This window comes from Garra rufa, chromosome 2 (genome assembly GCF_049309525.1).
Source record: "Garra rufa chromosome 2, GarRuf1.0, whole genome shotgun sequence".
Taxonomy (NCBI): Eukaryota; Metazoa; Chordata; class Actinopteri; order Cypriniformes; family Cyprinidae; genus Garra; species Garra rufa.
The window spans coordinates 44,492,065-44,517,147 of NC_133362.1; the positions used below are offsets into that span (position 1 = coordinate 44,492,065).

The following is a 25,083-nucleotide window of genomic DNA, read 5'->3' on the forward strand; positions in this document are numbered from 1 at the left end:
ATATATATATATATTATATATATTATATATATATATATATATATATATATATATATATATATAGATAGAGAGATAGAGAGAGAGAGAGAGAGAGAGAGCTAGAATGAGATAGATAAAAAAATAAATCAAATATTACAACATAGAATGAGAATAAATAAAGTATGAGAAAACAGCAGCATAATTCCAAAAACTGCACCAAATTTTAGCACATGAAAGAGTGCCTACCATAAGAAAGTCTAACAGTACTCACGTGTTGTATTTCCAGTATCTATAGGTGTGCAGATTTGATACTGCACCCATTCCTTTGCAGTTTGAAATGCCTCAAATGGGACGATTTTACAAGCCAGACGAACTGCTTCCCCCTGCTGAGCCCTAAAAGCTGTTTATGGAGAAAAAACCAACAAACAAATTGTACTGCAGTTTTATTTATTTTTAAAACTATAAAAAGCCAACAGTTATTATTAATTGTTATTTATTAATATATAATAATAATAATAATAATAATAATAATAGTAGTATATCAATATGGCAGATCATTACAGGACAGGGCTTGACATTAACACCTGCTGACCTGACAAATGTGGGTAGACTTCAGTAGTGGCATGTAACCACACTTTACAGCATTGTGAATTATAACCAAATCACACACAATTCTCTTGAGCTTATGAATGCCAATGGCCAGTCAGATTAGAAATGCTGAACTTTTGTTCAGTGTGCACACTCGCTGACTGAATTCTGTATTCTCGCAAAATCTTTCATCATAAACAACAAAATGCAGATGTGTGCATAATGTAAATAAAAGATAAATTTCACAGTGTAGACATTTTTTTTTTGTTTGCTTTTGGTAACACTTTCTATGAAGCCCCTATTTATAATACATTATAAGGGTATTCTTAAGGCATTATAATGAATGCATAATGCATTATTAGAAAACCTTATAGTATGTTGTATCATCTCATTAGTATTCATAAGAAGTTTTAATGTATTATAATTTTACTGATGTGTGGTTATAGCTTTTAAGTATACGATTACCTCCTCACAGTTATAACGTATTATAAGTCTCATATCTTGCCATGTTACGCATGTCACTTTACTTAAAGCATACAAAGACCACGTATAAGTAATAATAATAGTAATAATAATATTTCTCAAAGAGCCATAAGATCAGGTATCAGATCAGATAAATCTGTAATATGACACATTTGTATTATCAGTAACTCTGCAACCGCATGTCAACTAGCAGTAATTATTATTAGTAGGATGCTAAATATATGCTAATACTGTATTTTGATGGTTCCCCAAAAGACAAACTGATTGTAAGTAACTTTGCAAGTATGTGAACCTTCTACCTAGCCTAACCTTAACCTAAGTCTACTAATACTCTAAGGAGTGTTAGTTGACATGTAGTTGGAAAGTTGCTTACAGTCAATAGACTAGGTGGACCTAAAAAATAAAATGTAATATAATGTAAAAAATAAATGTAATATGATATGGTCCATTATAAATTAAGTAGATTTAATATGCCGTCCATTGTGTGTTATAAATAAGTATTTGAGGTTATAACTTTTAAGATTATGATTAAGTATTGTAATGTATTATAATTGTTGTTATGATTATTCATGAGATATAACAACAGATAAGGTTTTTTAAAATGTATTATGCATTCATTATAATGCCTTAGAAATACCATTATAATGTATTATTAATTGGGGCTTCATAGAAAGTGTTACTCTTTTGATGTCCTAATAGACTGCATGTTTTCATAAAATAGGAGCTTTACACACAACTTTATCAGAGCTAAACAGCTAGATATTTCATAATGATCTGAAGTGTTATACATTTCATGTGGTCTTGATTTGGATGTGTACAGTGGTCATTTACATTTAAAAGTTGTGAAAGCTAGCTCAGGTAAACTTTAGCATGCCATAACGTTAATCATAAAAAAAATTCCCCAAAACAAAATTGTGGCCAGTGAAAATGCTGAGTGGATAGTAACTTTGGAAAAACACTAGCCACAGTGGCTGGTGAGCAAAAAAATGTTAATGTCAAGCCCTGATTCCAAGTGACAAATTAGATTTAAAGTGGCATATATCATTGCACATTTATCTTTTTGTAATTACACTCGGATTAGTTTGAAAGTTTGTTTAAAAATGTCTTTTGCTTGTCATGTTCAAAGACTTTGTATTTTTTAATTTCTAATTCAAACGCATATTTATCCTCCTACAAGTGTATGTTCTCTCCTGTCCTCTGCAGTCAGTGAGTAGGCAGAACCAGGTGGTACCATCACAACACGGTACATAATCAATAGAAACTTGGATTTTTATTCTGCAGCTTTTATAATCACAGATATGAACTGAATTGATTATATGACATGTGCATTTGATGTATTATATTTGAAAAATACTAATTATGACTCACAATTAAAGGAGCAGCTGAAATCTTCATCACTATCAAAGTCCACTCTGGAGAATTCACAACCTGGACAATCATTCTTGGAGGGAAATCCAGTCTGTAAACAGCAAACAGAGCAATTAAGTGTGATATGAAGTATTATTCAAGGCTGCTCTGTGTCTGGTATACACAACACTTACTTTAACAAGATTGATCCTTGCCGCTCTTAAATATTTTATCGCCATTTGGCCAACTACAGGATCCTTTGATAAAATTTCATGTCGGAATAGGTTTCCCCAGGTCATTTGTGTGGACGACCTCAAAAACTGTTTTAAATAATATAGAAATAATTAACAAATATGGAATACATAGCAGACCAAATTTAGTAAGGCTGACCAGTGAGTTTCACTGAGTAGCTATAATGCCACTCAACCTGGCTAGGATGGGTAGTGAAGGCAAAAAGAGCTTCCGTGTATTTATCCAGGTTAACAGGAACTTGTACATCGATATCTGAACCCTAAAGAGAAATATAAAAATATTTTGTATTTTTCAAGAGAAGGAAAAAAAGATGAAAAAGATTGCTACATAACAGTGATGCTTAAGCTTTAACCTCACCACTAGAGAGCAGATTTGACTACCCAAGGCACAGAGAACCTGACACAGCCTCTTCAAAAAAGTGTATCTTCTTTCCACAATGCCACCTGATGATCTGAATTGTAGAATGGACAATTTTAGTTTACAACTAGCAGAAATCAATTAAGTTATTCTAAACCAAGCTTGGCAGTTTAAGAGAAAAAGTAAACTCACTGGTTACACAGAGCTGCACCACCCGCTGACCTATATTAAAATAAAATGCAAAGAGCAGTTTGCAGTCATCCAAACAGTATCCAGTCATTCAGTGCAGGGTTCCTCAAATCTGGCTCTGAATGGCCACAGAGTGTAGTTCCAACCGTAATCAAACACACCTGAAAAAAAGCTAATCAAGGCTGTGCCGGAAAGCTTAGGCATCAGGCAATGACTTTTCAGGCAGCACAGGCTCCCAAAACTGATTCAGGAAAGTTCTAATAGTTTAATGGTCTACAACAAAATATGGAGTGTTTGGTACTAAGTTAATATTTTAATATTACAATACTAATTTCTCGCTAGAAAAGACATCACAACTGGAAAAAAGTTGATCAAAAACATGTATTTACACTAGGGTTGCCACTTGCCACCCGTCCCTTAAAATACGGAATCGTCCCGTATTTGAGAATGAAACTGCGCGTCCCGTTTTGAATCAATACGGGACGGGTTTTGTCCCGTATTTATCATTTTTTTTAAAGCAGCGTCTCATGCAAATAATCACTGCGGTAAAGCCAGCCGCGGTTCAGAAAAACACGGTCAAGCAAGCCGCGATTGATTTTAAGTGTGCGCGCATATTACAGTGATTACGGTAGTTTCAGAAACAACACAGAGAGAACGCGCTTGCAGAGCGCTTTTCATTTAGACGCCTAGGACTGAGAGATAATACTACAAAATGCTCGTGAATTTTTACTTATTTATTTGCATTTCTGCTTTAATATCCGTTTTATTTATTGGTGTACTTGACGGTTCTTTTCTGAGAAATGGGACATTATTAGACTTTAGAGTCTAATAAGTAGAAAAAACAAAACAATGATCAGTTCTTATTCAGGACGGCCCATATTATATGCAAAACTCATATGAAACCTTTTTACTGCAGCATTTTTGAGATATGGGAGATTATTACATTTTAACGGGGTATATAGACCCCATTCCTAAAAAGTAGAAAAAAACAATGATCAGTTCTTATTCAGGACGTCCCATATTATATGCACAACTCATATGAAACCTTTTTACTGCAGCATTTTTTAGATGACCCCGCCCCCCCCCCCCGAATGCGTCCCTTATTTTTGGGTATTAAAAGTGGTAACCCTAATTTACACACAAACCGAACATCAATCACAAGCTTCATGTATGCAAGTACGGTTGTATGTATTTATTTTTGCTCAACTGGGAAAAAAAAAAAAAAAAAAAATAGATAAAAATAAAGGTAGTATACATAGTGTCTTAGATGCTTTCCTGCTATTTTTTTTTCCCTTTAAAATGTTTTTCTCTCTTAAAAAAACTTCTTTTTTCCTCGCTCTTCTGATTTTTTTTCTCTCACTTTATATTTTTTCCCTCTCTCCGATTTAACACGAGTGGAAAAAAAACATGATGGCCAAACATGTCCCTTCCAGGTCACGTTAGCTAGCTTTTTTTTTTTTTCCCCCACTCGTGTTAAATTGGAGATAGAAAAAAAAAATAGAAGAGCGAAATAACAACTGAGAGGAAAAACGTTTTTGAGAGAAAGGAAAAAAATGTTTTTGGTGAGAAAAAAATTTTAGGACTTAGGCTCATGATGGGTCTAGGAGGCTATATATATTTCTCCTTCTACCTTAATTTTTTTTTTTCACGTTGCAGTTTAGGGCCCTATTGGAATTGCTCCATTTATTATTATGCTGCTGCTTCTTCTTCAAAATGAATCGCACACATGCTCAAACACTCATAAAACTTTGCACATGCATCAGAACTTGCAAAAATTAGTGAAGCATAATGGTATTCTATTACATTTCACGTACACAAATGTAACACACCAATACTTACAAAAGAGTCTCTTGGAGCAAAATCCAAAACCCAACAAGAAGCGGGTTATTTTTAATTTTGAGTTTTCGTTGAAGGGCGTGTCCGTGGTGGCCTGACAAATTTCGATGTTTTGCCATGCGAGCCCGGGTGTGAGGGTCCTTTCAATGCAGCATGCAGCTTTAATTTCAAGTGAGTTTGATGTGGGTTTGCGCTAAAGTCTACAAGACAATGCCCTTCCAGATTTAGGAACCCTGGTTTACAGTAAGACGTTTACTCACTGTGCAGCAGACAGGATGTAGTTCATGGCAACTTCATCAAAGAGTACCATAAATGGCTTCCTATCCTCTAACTTTCCCTGTGGAAGAACAGAAAAAAAGTGTTGCTCCTTATTGGTTGTCCATTTTGCGCCATTGGAAAGTTCTTCCAAAAGCTACAGTGAAGCTTTATATGCTTTTCACAGCCAATTTATATCAGCCTTCAAAAATGTGAACAAGTAGATACTGTCAAGTTTTACTGCAACAACAAAAACTATGATGGAGTAATGCTTATTTACTGATTAAATAAACAGATCTTTCATCTGCGTGCCACAAAAATGCGAGTCATTTTTTTTTCCTTATACATGAAAAAGTCAGAGGTTAACACATCAGCTCTGATGGGCAGTGTATACGTCAGCATTCAAATTCGTAAACTTCGTTTTGTTCATCCGTTTGCTCCTATTTGTACCATGTGACCACTGTACCAGTGGCATTCTATCCATATTAGCTATGAATGGTCCGCATACCCAGGCTGTCTGATGATTATAAGTTGATCCTTTGTAATTTGAGATAATTTTGTAATTTGAGTAACACTGTAATAAATTTCATTAGTAAATCATTAACAAACATTATATAAAATGTTTAACTAAACATATGTTCACATATCTAGAAATACGCAAATATGTGCTTGATAATGTTAACTAATAAACTTTACATTACCAAATGATTAACAGACCATTATTTAATAATTCATATAATCATGCATTTAAAAAAAAAAGTTCAGTTCAGTTATTTAGTTTAAGTCATTAGTTCATGTGTATAAAACGTTATTAAACTTCCACTGCATTTTAAAAATCTACAAATGATTTTAACAAATTATACAACGATTACAAGTTTATTTGTCAATGTACTTTTGAATGCTTACAAATGCCATTGAACTTCAGTTCACATATTAGCTAATGCTCATTTTTACGTTTACAAATGTTGTGAAAATATAGCTTAATTAGTCATTTTAATCACTTCACAAATTATTCATGTTAATATATTAATTTAATCATAATCACAGTCGGTAAAGGTCATATATTTGGTCTTTGTTTGTTGTGAAGATTTGTACTATTTGCACATCATTTATTAATCATCATGTTAATGTTTTTGCAGTACCCAATCTAAAGTGGAAACTATTCATCAATTGTAAATGTTTATAAACATTTACTAATCATTAGTACCTTTATGAGCAGTCATTTTTTATTGCAAAAAGTGTCCCAACTGTTGGAAATTCACCCTATTTTCACATCTTTACAAATAATTTATTACTCATTTGTTCATGTTTTTGCAGTACCAAATCTAAAGTTGAGGCTATTCATCATTTGTAAATGTTTGTAAGATTTACAGATTTGGGTCACACTTTATATTAGGTGGCCTTAACTACTATGTACTTACATCTAAAATAAGTACTTATTGTGTTCATATTGTATTGCAAAAGACATTTGCTGATTTCAGGTGAAATACAGGTAAGGTTAGGGACCAGTTTGGTGGTATGGGTAGGTATAAGGGTAGGTAAAGGTGTAAGGGATGGGTCATCAACACTGTAATTACAAAGAAGAATTGTGATAAAATCGTGAATCGTAATATTTCTGAAAAACAATAATGACATGAAATTTTTGTCATATATCACACACCCCTACCGTGAAGCGTTCGCCCAAGTGGAAAAATGCGCTGTTGCTTTTAGATCTCGATTGCCAAAAATTACATTGTATTTGATGCAAAACTAACTTGACTTGGGAATAAATAAATAAAAAAAACATCGTAACTGATATATGTTATACGGAATTGATATACGTTATTGTCAACATGCATATATATAGTAAATAAAAAAATTCTACAAATGCATATAAAATTTTAAATAACAAAAATCAGGAAAAAAGGAAACAAATCCCAACCATAATTTTATGAAGCTACGAGAATACTTTTTCTACGCAAAGAAAACAAAAATAACGACTTTATTCAACAATTTGTCTCCTCCGCGTCACCGTAGCCCCATTTGGAATAATGTCCCCGATCTGTTGAATAAAGTCATTATTTTTGTATTTTTGTTTGCGTACAAAAACTATTCTAGTAGCTAAAATTACGGTTGAACCACTGATTGCAGATGGATTATTTTGACAATGTCTTTCATACTTTTCTGGGCCTTGACAGTGTTATTTACTTGGCAGTCAATGTGACAGTTACAAACCTCCCGGTTTTCATCCAAAATATCTTACATTGTGTTCCAAAGGTTTGGAAAGACATGGAAGTAAAGTGATTAATGACAATTTTAACTTTGGGATGGAGTAACTCTTTAAATTGTACGCACCTGCCACAGTGTTTCCCTCTTTGAGTGTTTCCTAAAAACCAATGAGGAGGGGGGGGGGGGGTCTTAATACCCAGCATACCCGTCTCCGCTCACCACTACACTGTGCCACATGACCACTGCAGATTCACTTAGGTGTTCATAGCGGTGATATAGAAATGTGTAATTCCCAGTCTGAGCACGTGAACAATTCCAAATAAAAAGTCACGTGTTGTCATCTTGAGTCTATGGTAACTATGACACTGTGTGAACACAGCATAAATTCTGCAGGACAGTGGCCCTCTAGGAACTGAATTTGACACCCCTGGTGTGCACAGTGAGTTTAAGTTTAACTGGCTCTTAATCTGACACAATTGCCTAGGTATATGTAAATTAGACTCCAATGACAGCAATGACAGAATAAACAAACAAACAAATTAATACAATTTGAGAAACATTGAGAAAAGCAGCTGAAAAGAGGTAGAGGTTTTTTTTATGTAAATGCAGCAGTCACTCACTTTCCTACTAATGGCAATTAGCAGACACTCTGCAGCCTCTAACTGAAGCTCAGGTTCACTCAGCAACAGGCAGAAGATCTCCAAAAGACGGCAGTTATCATTGGTGATGTGGACCAGAGCAACCCAATCAATGTAGCCAGCGAGAGTATTGAGAGTGGCCACACCAACTCGCCAGTGAGCTTTTGCCTAGAGGGGAAAAAAAGGTAATTTAATCTGGCAAATAAGATTAAGCAGAGCAGAGTAAGAAAATGTATACAGCCTTTATTTATAGAGTGCTTTTAACAATACGGATTGTGTCAAAGCAACTTTATTAAATAGGACAATAGTGTCAATAGTCCAAATGTCATTCAGTCATTCATACAATCAGACTGATAATTTCTTTGTCAATGGGCAAATGTACAAAATCAGCAGGGGATCATTTTTTTCCCCCCGTTACTGTATTTTTTAAAGAAAAAGAAGGTTTGTTGACAGATAGAAATGGTTGCTTAATTAATCAGCCAGTTAAAACTGGGGCTAGATTTGGCAAGGTAAAGGCTATTACATTAACACACTAGGATTATTTGTGATGTTGAGTTCTCTCTCAGGAGAAAAAAAAAAAAAAAAAAAAAAAAAGGTAACAGGGCAAAAGGTGTTCAAAAACAAAACTGTGGACGATAAAGCAACAATGCTCTCATTTAGTTTTATGGCTAGATCAGGGATCCTCAAATCTTACCCTGGAGGTCCAATGTGCTGCAGAGTTTAGCTCTAACCCTAATCAAACACACCTGAGAATGCTAATCAAAGGTCTTCAGGATCATTAGAGAATCACAGGTAGGTGAGTTTGATCAGGGTTGGAGCTAAACTCTGCAGCGTATTGGACCTCCAGGGTAAGATTTGAGGAACCCTGGGCTAGATTATATATACAAAAAGTAAATATATAGAAGAACTAGCTTCAGCTACCTAAACTTTAAAGTTTGCATCATTGAATCTGTTACTTTCTGGTTTAATGTGTGAAGCTGTGATGCTATTTTAAAACAATCTCTATTGCAAAAAAAAAAAAAAAAGGATACCATTTAATATAACCAAAAGATGATTATCTGGGTCCAAAAACCAACAGCTTATGTATATGAACAAGTGATACAATGGCCATGTCTTTTTTCAAATATTAGTCCTTTAATTGTCTACAAAAATAATGTTGTCCCCATTTGAATTGGACAACAACATATTCAGTCATGCCTGGCAACTTAATGTTTTCAGTATCATTAGGATACCTACAGATGTGGCCATTAAAAACCCGTGTTTTTTCACACGGGTTTTCAGATTCTTTCAAAAAAATGTTGTGCTTCATACAATATCTACCAGGAGGCACAAGGAACAACATTCTCAAGTTAAACATCACGGCCAGGGGTGCGTTTCCCAAAAGCATTATTAGGGGACATTCACTTGTTGCGTCTTTTGCTTGCTCAAATTGCTGTTATTTCAAATGTAGATGCACGGTATGCGTGCTCATAACGAAAGTGACATGGAAGTTTTTTGTCTGCATCGAGATATAGACATTTTTCCTGAATGCTGAAGTCACGCTTAACCTGAAGAATGCTTTGCATTTCCGGTCTCCAGTGTTTCTAGGCAAATTACCGTATATTCCCAGCTGTTAATGTAATGTTAAACTTATTAAAATGTTTTTAAAAGCACATGGCTCTATAGCGCCATCACTTTGCAATGTCACAATGAACGTCATTTGTCAGTGCCTTACTCCTCAAAGTTTATAGTGTGTAGACACGAAGCTGCCGACGTTAGCTACATTAACAATAGATGGGGGCTAGGGCTGCACGATATTGGGAAAACATGCGATATTGTTGTTGAATATTGCGATAACGATATTTCTTGCGATATAACATTTCCCGAGAAATGCCTTTTTTTAATTATTATTATTATTATTATTATATTATTAATCTATGTTTTAAAATCATTTATATATGTAATGATCATACTAAAATAAACAGGTAATAGATATTTGTCTGTCATTCAAATTAAATCTAATTCAGGCTAAAAAAAAAAAAACTATGTCAAGTAAGTTGCAAACACTTAGACTTTAAAACACTATGAATGACTTAAAACCTCAGCAGATATTGTGATTTCTGGTTTGCTGTTACCATAGACCTGCAAACACAAAATGAATTGTTTTCAAACATTACTTTTTTATTTACAAGTAACATACACTCAAGAGCATCTTTTAAACAAAATATTTCCTTGCCTGTTTGTTTGTTTGTTTGTTTTTTAAATAAAATATTAATAAATATTAATAAATTAAATAATAAAAAAATACTATTAAACAAAAAGTTTACTATTAAACAATGTTAGGAGCATCAAAAAAAAAAAAAAAACATGAAGAGCACTAGAGGTCGACCGATGTATCGGTTTTGCCGATTAATCGGCACCGATAGTTGATTGGCCGACCTATCGGTTATCGGCAAAAACCCTTGCAGATAGTTTTTCCGGGTTGCATTCTTTGCTGAAGCGGCTCACGCTCAGCTCCGCTGTCATAGAGTATAGAGCATAGAGAGCACAGAGCCCCAGACCAATGTTTAATGTCAGGATTGTTACCATATATTTGTATTGATTTATATCCAGCTGGTCATATTCTTAGGCAGCAAAGTTGCAGATTTAAAGACGTGACGTGAGAAAGCAAACTGTGTTTGATCAGTCGAGTCACAGCAGCGCCATAGTTTTACAGATTACAGATCTGTCCCAAATCATTGTTAATGTTCATAAAGACTTGATCCTGGGCTGGAAGATTGAGCAAAATATATTTTTTATTTCTGTAGCTCTAATAATGTCTGTATGCTTCATATAGAGCTATAATTTATGTTTTAGCCTTTTCATCAGGCAGCGGAAGCATGGTAGTTACGCACTTTATTTTACAATGCCATTTTCCTGTTCTTATTTGATTTTAATAACTGATCAACAAAAATATCTATTAAAAATTAAGATAAAAATTATACAAAACGAATTTCGTTTAAGAAGGGATTTTCCACAAATAAAAACGTACGAAGTGGTCAAAAATTGTGTCTGACCCTCTCCAATTCTCCCGGCGTATTGCCGTCCAATTCATACTACGTCCTTTATGACATTTACAAATTACACAAACTTCTCTGTAATTAATATATTAAACTGAAACAAAACAAATAATATTTAAACAAATGTAAAACAGAAAAGAAATTGTTTCTGAAATGGCTGCAATTGACGACATAGATCGCACTTTCTCTTTCTGTTTGATCTGTTCTTTATTCTAACCTTTGCCGCTTTTTTTAATCATTCTTGAAGTAAACATTTGCCCGTTTGGTGATTAAATAAACTGTTTTAGATTTCTGCTTGAACTACACAACGTGTCCTGTGTGTGTTTGATACCTGCAAGTTATCCGTTAAGGCAGCGCTGCACTTTTGTCCGGTTTCATTAAGGGTGGGTTAAAAAAAAGGATTCTCGGATGCATCGCAATCCTCTCTTCAATGAGCGTGTGTTTTCCTCGCAAATGGCACGTGTGCGCGCTGGAGACGCGGCGAGCTTCATTGCACAGGATTTGCACTGTGAGCTACATGTGCATTGTTTGACAGTGTGAACTTTCAACCGCAGTTCTTTACTTTACATATGCCTTCATTTCAGCCGTTTGTAATGCAGTACTATTAGATGCACAAAACTCGCGCACTGACAGACTTTCACTTGTGCTTTGGGTTTGTTCGTCCTAAAAAGCTCGATTGTGGATGCGGTTAAATGCACTTGCATTTTCGAATACTTTTATACGAAACTTATGTACAGTAGCCTACAGTCAGTTATGTTTTTAGAGCAGGACAAAACATTTGATATATCGAAGTAGATCTGTGCATTCGTTTTAATGCAGCCTGTTAAAGAAGCTACTGTCTACGATCTCATCAGTAATAATCAAATGATAAAGAAAAAAGAACACTTATTTTGAATAAGTAATTGTTTAAAAAAGAAGCCTGCTTATATAAAGGGAAAATCAATTAGATATAAAATGTAAATGAAAATTTAGCCATGTGCAGTAATATTGAAAACTGAGAATGTGACGCATGGTTATATTTAGTTGATATTGAAAATTTTAATTAAATTGAATCTTAATTTAAGATGGCTGAGGGCCTAAAGAGATTCCAAATATAAACAAAAAGGCATAAAACCTGCAATTTTACATATGTGACCCTGGACCACAAAACCAGTCTTAAGTCGCTGGGGTATATTTGTAGCAATAGCCAAAAATACATTGCATGGGTCAAAATTTTAGATTTTTCTTTTATGCCAAAAATCATTAAGAAATTAAGTAAAGTTCACGTTCCATGAAGATTTTTTGTAAAATTCCTACTGTAAACATATCAAAATGTAATTTTTGATTTGTAATATGCATTGTTAAGAACCTAATTTGGACAACTTTAAAGGTGATTTTCTCAGTCTTTTTGATTTTTTTGCATCCTCATTTCTGATTTCAAATAGATGTATCTCAGTCAAATATTGTCCTATCCTAACAAACCATACATCAATAGAAAGCTTATTTATTGAGCTTTCATATGATGTATAAATCTCAGTTTTGTCAAATTTAACCTTATGACTGGTTTTGTGGTCCAGGGTCTCATATTGTTAAAAATGTAAAGATTCACACCCCTTTACAATGAGCCCATTTGTAACATCAACTAAGATTGATGAAAGCTGTAGAATAGAAGTGTTGTTCCTTGTTAGAGTCTGTTAATGTCAACATTTTCTGTAATATTGTTAAATTTTGAAGTTTATTTTGTTAACATTAATGAACTATGAAATAACTTTAATGATCAATATATAATTAATATTAATATTTGTATTTATTTACAAAGTATGGTTTAGTATATTTTTTTTAATAGTAGATTACTATTTTAGTTGCCGTTCAGTATCCATTTTCAAAAACTATCGGTTAATTCATCGGTATCGGCCAGTGTGGTCCAACCTAGCTATCGGTATCGGTAAAAACCAATATCGGTCGACCTCTAAAGAGCACCCAATATATTTTTAGTAATGCACCAGTCTTGATTCTTCATGGCTGATTCTGATTGCCGATGTTTTACAAGAAAATGGGCTGATTCTGAAAGCCTTTTTAAAATATATTTATTTTACTGCCTAAGCAAGGGACAAGAACGAATGAAAGCATGAGTACATGAACAAGAAGTTTATTTTCTCTATTATAGGCAGCCATTTAAATTAGAGACAACCTCTGCATTTTTAAAGAATCTACAGTATAAATAACAAAAAATAAAGGACACGGTTCTTTCTTAGTCGTGCAGACAATAAATGCATCCATCATCAAAGTAGGCTACTCTTTCAATATTCAAAGTGCAAATAGAGACCGATTTTTTCAAGCATGATACAGAGTTATAGACAGCTACAAATCTTAATATAGCCCACATATTAATAACAGCCTAGATATTTTATGTAGCCTAATTTGCACGCATTGTGGAGTCGCTCTCTAAACGCGGGGTATTAAAATTGTATTTGAATGCGCGTGCGTGTTTTACTTTCAGTTTCGTTTTAACAACCGCGCGAAACTCTAAGTAGTGCTGAGCGTCCATTCTACAATACAAGAGATTAAGAGACAAAACTAGGGCTGGGCAATTTGGCTTAGAATCAAAATCTCGATTAATTGAACATTTTAACCCGATTACGATTAATGAACGATTATTTTATTTATTAATAAAATTATATTTAATTATATTTATATAATATTTATTTTTTTGCCCTCATAGTTCACTGACAAGTTTTCTACAGTAAATATGTTCACATATTACAAGCGAGAGATTTTTGGATGAAGGGTGCATTACTTGATTTTAAAATAATTGAAGGAAACACACTATCTACGATCTATGATTATTAATTGAACATCAGTGTTGAACAACTGAAATTAAAGCAAGCATTACTTAAAACGAAAAGTCACATTTTTCTTAAATTAGTGAAAATAAATAACTTGTACTATTGGAAACAAAATAAATAATTTTCAATGTTTTTCATATTAAAAGTAGAAAATAAGCAGTATCTCTTCTAAATAAAATTACCCTTGTATATCCTGTAAATACTTTTTACTGTATAAATACTGTTTAAGCTCTCCATCGACATGTCGGCGGAATAACGGAACGGAGCGCTTGTGTTTTTTAAAGGGAAAGTAATTGAAATAATCTTCCTGGAAAAATTTTAACGATTATAGGTTCTGAATGTCGATTTCGATTATTTTTCGATTAATCGCCCAGCCCTAGACAAAACCATTTGAAAGTGGGAGGACAACAAACGGGATTTTGAAAAGCGTGTCCCCCGTGGAAATTGCACCCCTGCGTGAGTGCAACTCTGCCGCTGAGTTATCATCTGATGTGAATGTATGCAGCGTTGTACAGTAGCCTATATTGAGACTGAGGCGCCAGAATAAACAGAATGTGCGCGCTGTAAGACGAAATACAGCATATTTCTTCAAAAGCAGATTGTGGAGACCTTATAACTGTCCACAATAAAAAAAAAATCGTCATATCACACACCCCTAATTGCAATGCAGTTTGTGCAGATCCGGAACAGATTTTGGTTGAGAAAAAAAAAAAAAAACAAAAAAAAACGGCCGGTTTCTAGTTGAGCGGAGCGCAGTGTCCGTGACAGGGAGTGATTGACGGCTAATATCTCACATCTTCATTAAAGGTAATATTATAAATATTAAGTTTAAATGGTTGTAATGTTGGAGAGAACAGCGAACCTGTCACTGCATCAGCTCACAGCAGTCTGTGAAAAGTTTTGTAAAGAAATGAAACCAATTAAATGTCATTTATCGCAACTCTCTGCGATACCAATATCGCGTATACTGTTATCGCGATAGCGATAATTTTTCGATATATCGTGCAGCCCTAATGGGGGCTATTTGAATAGATTCCTATGGAGAGCGGAACAGAAGAGCATCCAATCTGATGTTACAATTCGTAATGGTGGTGCTTATGGTTTACTCAGGAAAAAGTATATAAACATCTCAACTTTTCAGAATTCCGCAAGCGCATCGCAAGTCATGTGACAAGAACAAACCAAGCAGCTTCATCCTTTCCTGTAACAACATTGAAAGCTCAGCCTAGATGGAGGAACAGTTGATCATAGCGGTACAGGGATAGCCCTTTTTAAATACATTTAGTATCAGAGCTACTGCAAGCGATTTTTAGTGCTGAAAAACCCATTTATCCTTTTGCTGAAAGTTTCAGATCTTTATGGAGAGCAGGTCATGTTGCTTAGCATCGGCAGATGCCACTGGAGTGCAAGCTACAGTACAGAGCGCTTTATAGTTGAAAATTCTGTCGTTACAAACATAGCTCAATGATTCTGTGTTCCCCGAAACCATAGTTCAAACAAACATTCGCAAACTTATGTGGAACTACAGCTCTCAACCTGGACTTCATTGTCTGATAGCTTAATACATAACATTTATATTAGAATATCCGTTTAAAAAATATTTAGTAAAAAAGACTTTAGAAAACACATTGATGTTGTCATTACTTATAAATGCACAATTTATTGTGCTTTCCGCATGCATTGTCGATATGTAGGCTACTAGGGATGTCACAATACTCAATATAATATTGAACCGTTCGGTACGACCTCCACGGTTCAATACGTGCTTGTGAATTGCGTTTTTTCGGTTTTGCATCTAAATATCTTCCTTCCTTTTATTTCTCTTGGAATTTGCTGTATGTTTGCCCACGATTTCATGTGCTGAAATGAGAAAACGCTTCCCCTCTTATATTTGAAAAAAAAAAAAAAAATTACGCAACACGCAGAGCATCTTCCATTCTAATGACATGCAATGATAAGCCTTTCTAAACCTGTTGTCCAACAAAAGTTATAAAAACAAGTCACAAAAAAATTATAACTTGTTTTTAATTCACAACATCAGTCGAGTGTTTGAAATAACTTCCTTATGTTGTGATCTGATGTGGATTCTCATCACAGAATGAGGCAGACGATAAATTCTATACTCATATTCAATGTATGTCGATTAGCAATGGCTTATGAAAATACCCGAGATGGCTTGAAGAACACAGATAAACCATATATTATTGCAGACGAGTGCTTATTGTCCTTAGATTTCATCATTCAAAATGTTTACCGTTATATCTTGTTTTTAATAAGTTACAGCAATAGCGATGCTTTTATCCATATTAGAGAAGCTGGAATGGAACGTTATTAGCGCTACTCTTTGATGCATATGTGTGGGTGTTTTTTTTTATGCATATGTGTGGGTGTTTTTTGCACAAGGGCGCCCTCTGGCATCCAGTATGAACGAAACCCATTCTATTTTGCGTAAAAATCTAAAAAATTATACCTCTCAAAAGAAATTAAGCAGACACAAACTAAACCACACTTTATCTAATGTGCAGAGGTTTACAGGAGTATTTTGTTTATTTGTTCCAAAAAAAAAACCACACTGAAGTGGCAATATATCAAAACCGAACCGAAAACCGTGGTTAAAAACCGAGGTACGTATTGAACCGTGGACTAACTGTATTGTTGCATCCCTATAGGCTACTATATATAGTGAGTCAAGTCAGCTGATTTAATTAGTCTTACTAAAAGTAAATTAAAAACAACAAATGATGCAAAAGTGGTTATTGATGCATATTTATATTTCAATTCCACATTTAAAGTTCGTATTAAATGTTCTTATACTATTTTAAGAAAATAATCCAAGTGAATGCACCGGCGTGCTTGTCCAAGGCAAATTTATCATGTCAGAATTAAAACCCTGTTTTAGAACAATGACACTCAAGGCCCTGATATACTTCAAACGAAATTGAAGAACAAACTAATATGACATCATTTTGAACAAAATGATCAAATATTCAAAACAGCTCACCAAAGCGAACCTTCTGTGGGAGTCAGTTTTGGCTCCAAATCACCTTTGAGCTACCATTGGTAAATTAAAAACAACCGGAGCTGTATTGCAGTGGACAATACCGCTTAGCGAAAGAATAAAAGACCCAATAGTTTGGTCACTTTTCTTTTCAACTTGCAAGCAAAGTTTTAGACAAGCAAACAATGACACCATAATGAAGAGCAAATCTGTGCATGTGTGATAAAAACTGCACCGAGAAAATCTAATACTTACTCGCACCCAAAAGGGGTCTGAAATCAGTTACTTAATTTTTGTAATTAAAACATACTTATGCTTGGAATAATAAGAATACATTCTACATATTTTGCAATATATAATCTTATTTATTATTTGATTATTTAAATCTCCTGTTTCAAAATAGGAAAATAGACATGCTATAGTTGTATATAATTACACGTGATACAGTTTTGTATAGGCCTATAACTGTATATAATACACATTTTAAACATCTATAGCATACCTGCTGCTGCCATAATAAATACCCATTTCCAATGTTTACGTGCTTTTCTTCTTTCTTTCCGCCCACTCGCTGTGGTGGAGTAGTTACGAAATATTGTTCTTGTAAATATTTTCCAGCATTTCAGTAATAAATATGCAAATTAAAGCGAAGAGCAGCAGTTACAGTTTAGCAGTGGTTAAAGATTTAAACATTGAGTTCACAAGAGAAAAAATATTCAAAATTCAGAGATGTGGATTCAGACGGCAATTAAATTATCACATGACCTTAGTGTTTGTCAAAAAATACGGTAGATAATTTGGCCGGGGATTTTTACACGGGTGGTGAGAAAAACACCAACATTTTCTTTATACGGACGGCAATAAAAATCACACACTACTCCCTGTAAATAGTAAATAAAATGATGTTTCTATGAGAAACAATTACAGTCCGAATAAAGCTAAAGACAATGTTTGGGGCCTCCAATCCCCTATGACTTAGGTTTCACAACCCTTGAAATTGCAAGAACTAACCTCACAATTGTTAATGAGAGGGGGTCAGTTGTGTGCATTGTAAACTGGCCACCTTCCACCTCCTCCACCCTATGAATACAGGTGAGAAGAGCAGGCTTGGCTACAGGGGGGTTTAGAATTGGATGCATTTAAAAGTAAGATGCTTTTAAAAAATAGACTGGAATGCCCAGGAGAGAAGCGATAAGCATATTTATACATGATAAAAAAATCATTTTTCATCATTCAGACTTTTTTATTATAGCTAAATGTAGACCACACTAGTATACATTTAACAAGATTTTGGCCAAATGTATTAAACGAACGGAAAAACTGTCAATAAAATGAAAGTTTTTTTTTTTTTCAAGATATTTAAAATATTTACCGCATGGTTAAAATGTGTGTATAAATCACGTAGGCTTTACGTTGCATTTTATTAATGCATTCAGAAATAATATAGGCTAAGAATAAAGCAAAATGTTTACTAAAAATTATAAACATTATAAAATATAAGTTAACAGCACAATGAGTGTAACTTTTTTTTTTTTTTTACAATGAGTGTAACTTTAACTGTATTTTATTGTGATAAAGAAACAGGTTGCGATGTCAAGTTAGCAAAACGTGTGCACTTAAGACGCTGGCGAGATCACCCCTTTTTTTTCCCCTTCTAAGAGAGGAAACGGTTACTCCGTAATCTATGGTCATACACACAAGCAAAATAATTAAAAACTGTAAAGCTTTTGCAAAATAAAGAAAACAAGCAGGATGCTGCTTAATTTCTGCCATTTCTGTTGCCTTTCCGTGAATTTCGGAGCACATTTTTTTTCTTTCTTTTTTTCATCTGCAGAAATAATATAATAAAACAACATTTGACAAATGTTTATAGTGATGCATTATTAATCAGCCCGATCTGAACAACAGGGAAACTCTTGCTAAGCAAGACAAGTATCGTGACCAAAAAAATCACAAGTTTACAGTTCATGTAAAATTATCTGAACTAACTGAACATTTAACAGGTTTCCAACTAGGGCTGTGCAATATGGACAAAATAATCATATTGCGATTTTTTGAACGAATATTGCGATTTTATTTGCGATTTTGACAACTGTTTTTGCTTTTTCAAACAAGCTACATACATACATTCTAAATGTATTCAGTGCACAAGAAGTGCATAACAAAACATTTCACAATGAAATAACATAGTATTAAGTTTAATAAACCAAACTGTTGTAAAACTGTCTTTAAAACAGACAACATAAAAAAAAATTAGCCATGTTACTTTTCCCCCCCAGTACTTTAGCCTACTTTGTGTAATAACGAAAACATTCATTTCAGTGGAAAAATATGTCCAAAACTCTCTATTTTAACATTTTGAGGGCTCTACAATCTTTTGCTTTTTTTTTTTTTTTTAGAAATTATTATGTGTTTTAATTTTTCTGATAATCAAAAAGCATAAACATTTATTTATTTTTAATCAAATGAAAAATAAACCCTTTTAATTTTTGGCAAACAAACAGAAGTTTACTGTTAAAATCAATACATGGAAGAAAAATTATATTCAGTTTAAAACATTTAAATAATAATTGTAGTGTTTTTTTCTACAATTAAGTGGTTAATCTTGTTGTAATTTTTTTTATCATATTGTTTTATGTATGTTTTGTACATTATACTGTACAAAAGTAATACAAGACTAATATTGTTCTGTTTCATGTTAAACCGTACTTTTATTTTGACAGGTTGCCGTGAAGTTTCTGTGTGTACACTGTACAGTATGATATGATGCTAGTTTTTTCAAATGAAACGGTAAAAGTGACACTCACAGCAGCTTTGGAGATTGAGTTTATCTGTTCATGTTAGATGCAAAGGCCAAAAATTATAGGGAGCTTCACGAGTGCTTCAGTATGCATGTAGTGTCTCTGCCATTCATACATACAGAGGCAAACGGAACATGCAGGATTCATATTAAAACTGTCTTTTTGCATTTCAGTTTTCACAGACACTAGTCCATATCGCGATTTGAATTAAGTGACAGACCAACTTTTGATTTATTCATCCAAAAATCAACGAATTCCGTGGCATTCCGCGCTATAGTAGATTCCTTTTTTATGAATGGAGTCCGCGATCCCGTCTGTGTTTTCACAGAGGAGACATTGTAAACGCGCGACCATGTAGACACAGAAATGACATGCCTAAGTGTAAATAAGATAAATAACATAAGGCAATTTAGTTTGTTTAATAAAAAAAAAACAATCTATAGACCTGTTCAATAGGAAAGATCACCTTAAATGACTTCTATTGTGATCTGGCGCTATAGAAAATAAAATGAACTTGATGTTCGAGGGGGGAGGGGGATAGATAAAATCGCAGCCTTATGCGGTTTAGAAATCGCATGTGCTTAAATCGCGATTTTTTTGCGATTGCGATTAATTGCACAGCCCTATTTCCAACATTTAAAATTAATGTTTTCAAAAAGGAACAAATAAACCCCACAAAAACTACTAAAAGAAAAAAAAAAAAAAAAACAACAGGCTTAGACTAAAGTTTTAGTACAATAATAATAACAACAACAGCTGTTTTTAGTGGAACGTGCCTACTGTAAAACGTGAGACTGTGAAAAAAGAAACTTGCTGTAAAATGCAAACTGTTTTCCTCTGCTTCATCACTTCATTTGCATTTACACAGGCCCTGTCTTTATTTAATTTTGCAAATGTAATTTTTAGGTTACATGTAGCAAAAATAATGTTTGTTTGTCTGTCAGATTCAAACTCATGTCACTCACATCAAAGGATCAGCATTAACGAAAACCTCTACTTGCTCACTACACCACTCTTTTGAGCATTCTTTTGTTAATTTCTTTGTGCTCTTAAGCGGCCTTTGCCATTGCTTTTATAGTCTCATTAGCTTGTCAAGTGTCTGTTTTTGTAGTAAATTGTGCATAAGACTGTATGTTGGTTTTCTGGTCATAGTTTGTACCACATTAAAGGGGTCATCAGGTGCAAAACTAACTTTTACATGTTGTTTGCACATTAATGTGTGTTGATAGTTTGTGTACACCACCACCCTACAATGATAAAAAAATCCACCCAGTGGTATTTTTTTAATCTTTAAAAGTAATATCCCCTTTTTAAAATCAGATCATTCTCAGCTTCTTGTTGTTGTGACGAAACACAGTTGATTGACATGAGCATCTTACCTCACTGAGCTGAAACAGTCTGAATACGACCGCCATTGTGTCGACTCAGGTGCAGAGGAAGACTCTAATTGAGCGATTGAGGTGTTCTGTTGTTGAATGTAATAATGAGCAAAACAGTAGTCATTTACTACCAACATCTGAGCCACTGAAGACGCAGAGGTTTAACATTACTTTCGTTTTTAAATGGAAACCGCCAATCTCGATCTACATATGCATATCTTCGTGTGAATCATTCGTGATGCAGCTTCACCCACAGCAGGAGTGAGTACACAGGATTTTTATCCATCTTTGCAAATGCCCTTTCTTAATAATGTGCTTGTTGGCAAGTTTAGCTGATAAATGCGGCTAATTGCAGCTAAACGCGGCTAAAGTAAACATTACAGATTCTAATCCCTAAGCAGAGAGAGGCGGGGCAAGCAGAGCTCAGTGACATTTAAAGGGGCCATGTCTTAAAATGAGCTGAAATTTTGCAGAGCTAATTTTGACAAGGTAAAAGAGTGTTTTTTTTTACACTACTATTGGGAATTTTTAACCAAACTTTTCATTAAGACCCTAAAGAATCATATGAACTTGTGGAAAATGGGCATCCGATGACCCCTTTAAACTATGCTTTAGATCAGGAGTTCTCAACTCTGGCCCTCGAGGTCCATTTTCCTGCAGAGTTTAGCTCCAACCCTAATCAAACACACCTGAACAAGCTAACCAAGCGCTTCATCATTACAAAGTTACAGGCAGGTGAGTTTGATCAAGGTTGGAGGTAAACTCTGCAGGAAAGTGGACCTCGAGGGCCAGAGTTGGGAACCTCTGCTTTAGATCATGATTTTAGATGACTCACAACGTATAGTAAAACATAATAAAAAATAAGCGCTGTAGAGTAATACTTTTGAAATGATTTTTCGGTGATCAAACTGTCATGATAAACGTGCTAAAATTATTAAATACAGAATCATGAATATTTTATTTTTATAGTCCTTTGTGCAGTACATAATGCATTACTGCGTTAGACTAACTGAGACTTGTAATAGCACTTGCATGTTATTGCTCTTTTGTTGATTTTTATTTTGCTTCCATTGTCCTCTTTTGTAAGTCGCTTTGGATAAGTGTCTGCTAAATGTCTAAATGTAATGTAAATGTACACACAATAAACAGTTTGATCAACCTGTTAGTGTATGCACTTCAGGTGTACGTGCTCTGAAAAAGCGCATGTCAGAACAGCACACGAATGAAATGTTTAACTGGCAAGGCTTTAAAGCACACGCAAATAAATTTTGGAATTGCGAATAAGTGCAACATCTCCTGAGTGTAACTATCTCTGAATTAACATTTGATGTGAATGTATGTTGCGAGTTGAAGTTAGATCTGGATCCAGGAGACAGCAAATAAAGCGCATTTCTTGAAATAGATGTTGTGTTTTGTTGGTGTTTCATTATATTACTAGTGTTGCCTCCTTTGGTCACTATTACACTACTGCATATATTGCATATGACACTGATGTCACTTAGTTTGAAACGTAACGTGACCCCACACTTTCGAACGTTTCACCCTTGCCGCCATGACTGATTGTCTGCAGGCAAACACATACCACACATGTGAATAGATATCACATGCATGTCAAGCCAATGTTTTGGCCACATCATTCAGTGAAGAAAAATGGCAAGCAGCCACGTCTAATTCGCCATTAATATTGCAGTATACTGATAAAACAACGCAAGTATTGATAACAATATCATTTGCCCACCAGTTCTTGGTACTCATCCCTAGAGATGACTCACAATTACCTTTTTTATTTTATTTTCAGTGGTGTAAACAAATTGAATTGAGAGATATTTTGAATTCAGTTACACAAATCAGAAGTAAAAGACTTAGAACTAAATTGTTTAAAATTTTAAAATTGATGACTCGGACACTTATTTTGGCTCTTAAGAATTCCATGTACTCAACTCACCTTCAACTCCTGACCAGCAATGCATTTCTAGAAAACAACATGGATACATCAATTCAGTAAATTAATATGAACATGACAGTATTCTATTGCATGCATCAAACTGTAAAATAAATTATTAATGAATGTCTCAAGAACTAACCAACTTCTTGTACTCATTCACATGAAGCTGCAGTATGTCAAGCAGGAAGGTGAATATGCTGTCCATATTCTGTGTAAGGGTGTGCTGGATATCTCGTCGTCTTTGAGTGGGTAATGTCTGAAATGTGATCACGTCCTCAGCTAACCGCAGTAGGACAAGCATTACAAGTTCCGTCTGAGTGTCCTGAAGAAAATTAGAATGTGATTGTTTATTCAAATAGATAACTATAATTTAAATGTTATTATTCACTAAAACTGCATGCAATATGGTCACTAAGCAGCAGATCAACAAAATGTTCACACTTCGACTCCTGAAGATGCCTGCAGAGTTTAGTTGTGTCCAATATTGACCTCTATTTATATTTATATTTATATATATATATATTTATATATATATATATATATATATTTAATCTATTTAAATTGTCTTACTAACGTACATAGTTTGAATGTTAGTCACGTGGTACTATATCGTTTCGCGGAAGATTAAAAATGTTAATTTAAAACAAATATGCCAATAAAAGGTTTCAAATTCATATTCATGTCCAGTTTTTTTTCCTTATGTGGCAAGTAGCCGTGTAATAAGCGGGATAATGTACAGGCAGCCGGTAGTTATCGCAGAAATAAGCCCCTTCAGTGTGATACAAGACCCTCCGCTTCGCGTCGGGTCCTGACTAAGACCTAACTACCGGCTGCCTGTACATTATCCCTTACATCAATTATGGTGAAGAAAATAATGCCCCCCTGGTGGAAACAACAGGAGACTTCACTTTCGCTTTCGAGAGCGGCCCGGATGGCATTTAGTGTCCTTCAGCACAGCTGGAAGAGATCGGTGTTCAAGCGCACACAATATGCTGAAACTTGCCACAAAGGTAAATAACACAAATAACAATGAATGTGTCGGGGAGAAAGAGTAAGAGACTGAAAAGAGACTGAAGGGAGTAACCCCCCCCAAAACAACCAACAATGGTAAGTGGCTGTGGTGAAGGCCTGGAAAAGCATCACAAAAGAAAAATGCTAAAGTTTAGTGATGTCAGTGGGTCACATGCTTGATGCAGTTATTGCAAGCAAAGGATTTACAACTAAATATTAAAGTCTTTATTCATTTTAATTTTGCTTAATCTGTTCCAATACTTTGTCGCATGAGAATTGGGTGGGTTCAAACAAAAGGTGCCATCTAAGGTGTGTATCAGATCCAGATGTAAACACCTGGAAATAAAGCTGAAATGCTATAGCTATAGCTAGCTAGCTAGCTATATATATATATATATATATATATATACACACATACATATATATACACACATACATATATATACACATGCATACACATATATACACACATATACATACACACACACACACACAGGTCCTTCTCAAAAAATTAGCATATTGTGATAAAGTTCCTTATTTTCTGTAATGTACTGATAAACATTAGACTTTCATATATTTTAGATTTATTACACACAACTGAAGTAGTTCAAGCCTTTTATTGTTTTAATATTGATGATTTTGGCATACAACTCATGAAAACCCCAAATTCCTATCTCAAAAAATTAGCATATCATGAAAAGGTTCTCTAAACAAGCTATTAACCTAATCATCTGAATCAACTAATTAGCTCTAAACACCTGCAAAAGATTCCTGAGGCTTTTAAAAACTCCCAGCCTGGTTCATTACTCAAAACCGCAATCATGGGTAAGACTGCCGACCTGACTGCTGTCCAGAAGGCCATCATTGACACCCTCAAGCAAGAGAGTAAGACACAGAAAGACATTTCTGAACGAATAGGCTGTTCCCAGAGTGCTGTATCAAGGCACCTCAGTG

At 34.4% G+C, this 25,083-nt stretch overlaps 1 protein-coding gene across 1 annotated transcript in view; it reads right to left on the reverse strand.

Moving 5' to 3' along the window:
• The window catches only part of xpo5 (exportin 5), a 117,386-nt gene that overhangs the window by 81,629 nt on the left and 10,674 nt on the right, over nt 1-25,083 (reverse strand). Inside the window, exons 5-14 of the mRNA XM_073835223.1 lie at nt 23,258-23,440; nt 23,119-23,145; nt 8,115-8,300; nt 5,292-5,368; nt 3,199-3,228; nt 3,007-3,100; nt 2,825-2,908; nt 2,592-2,717; nt 2,419-2,509; nt 251-379 (exon numbers count right to left, since the gene is read on the reverse strand). Coding sequence (XP_073691324.1) covers nt 251-379; nt 2,419-2,509; nt 2,592-2,717; nt 2,825-2,908; nt 3,007-3,100; nt 3,199-3,228; nt 5,292-5,368; nt 8,115-8,300; nt 23,119-23,145; nt 23,258-23,440 — 1,027 coding nt within the window. The remainder of the gene's footprint in view (nt 1-250; nt 380-2,418; nt 2,510-2,591; nt 2,718-2,824; nt 2,909-3,006; nt 3,101-3,198; nt 3,229-5,291; nt 5,369-8,114; nt 8,301-23,118; nt 23,146-23,257; nt 23,441-25,083) is intronic.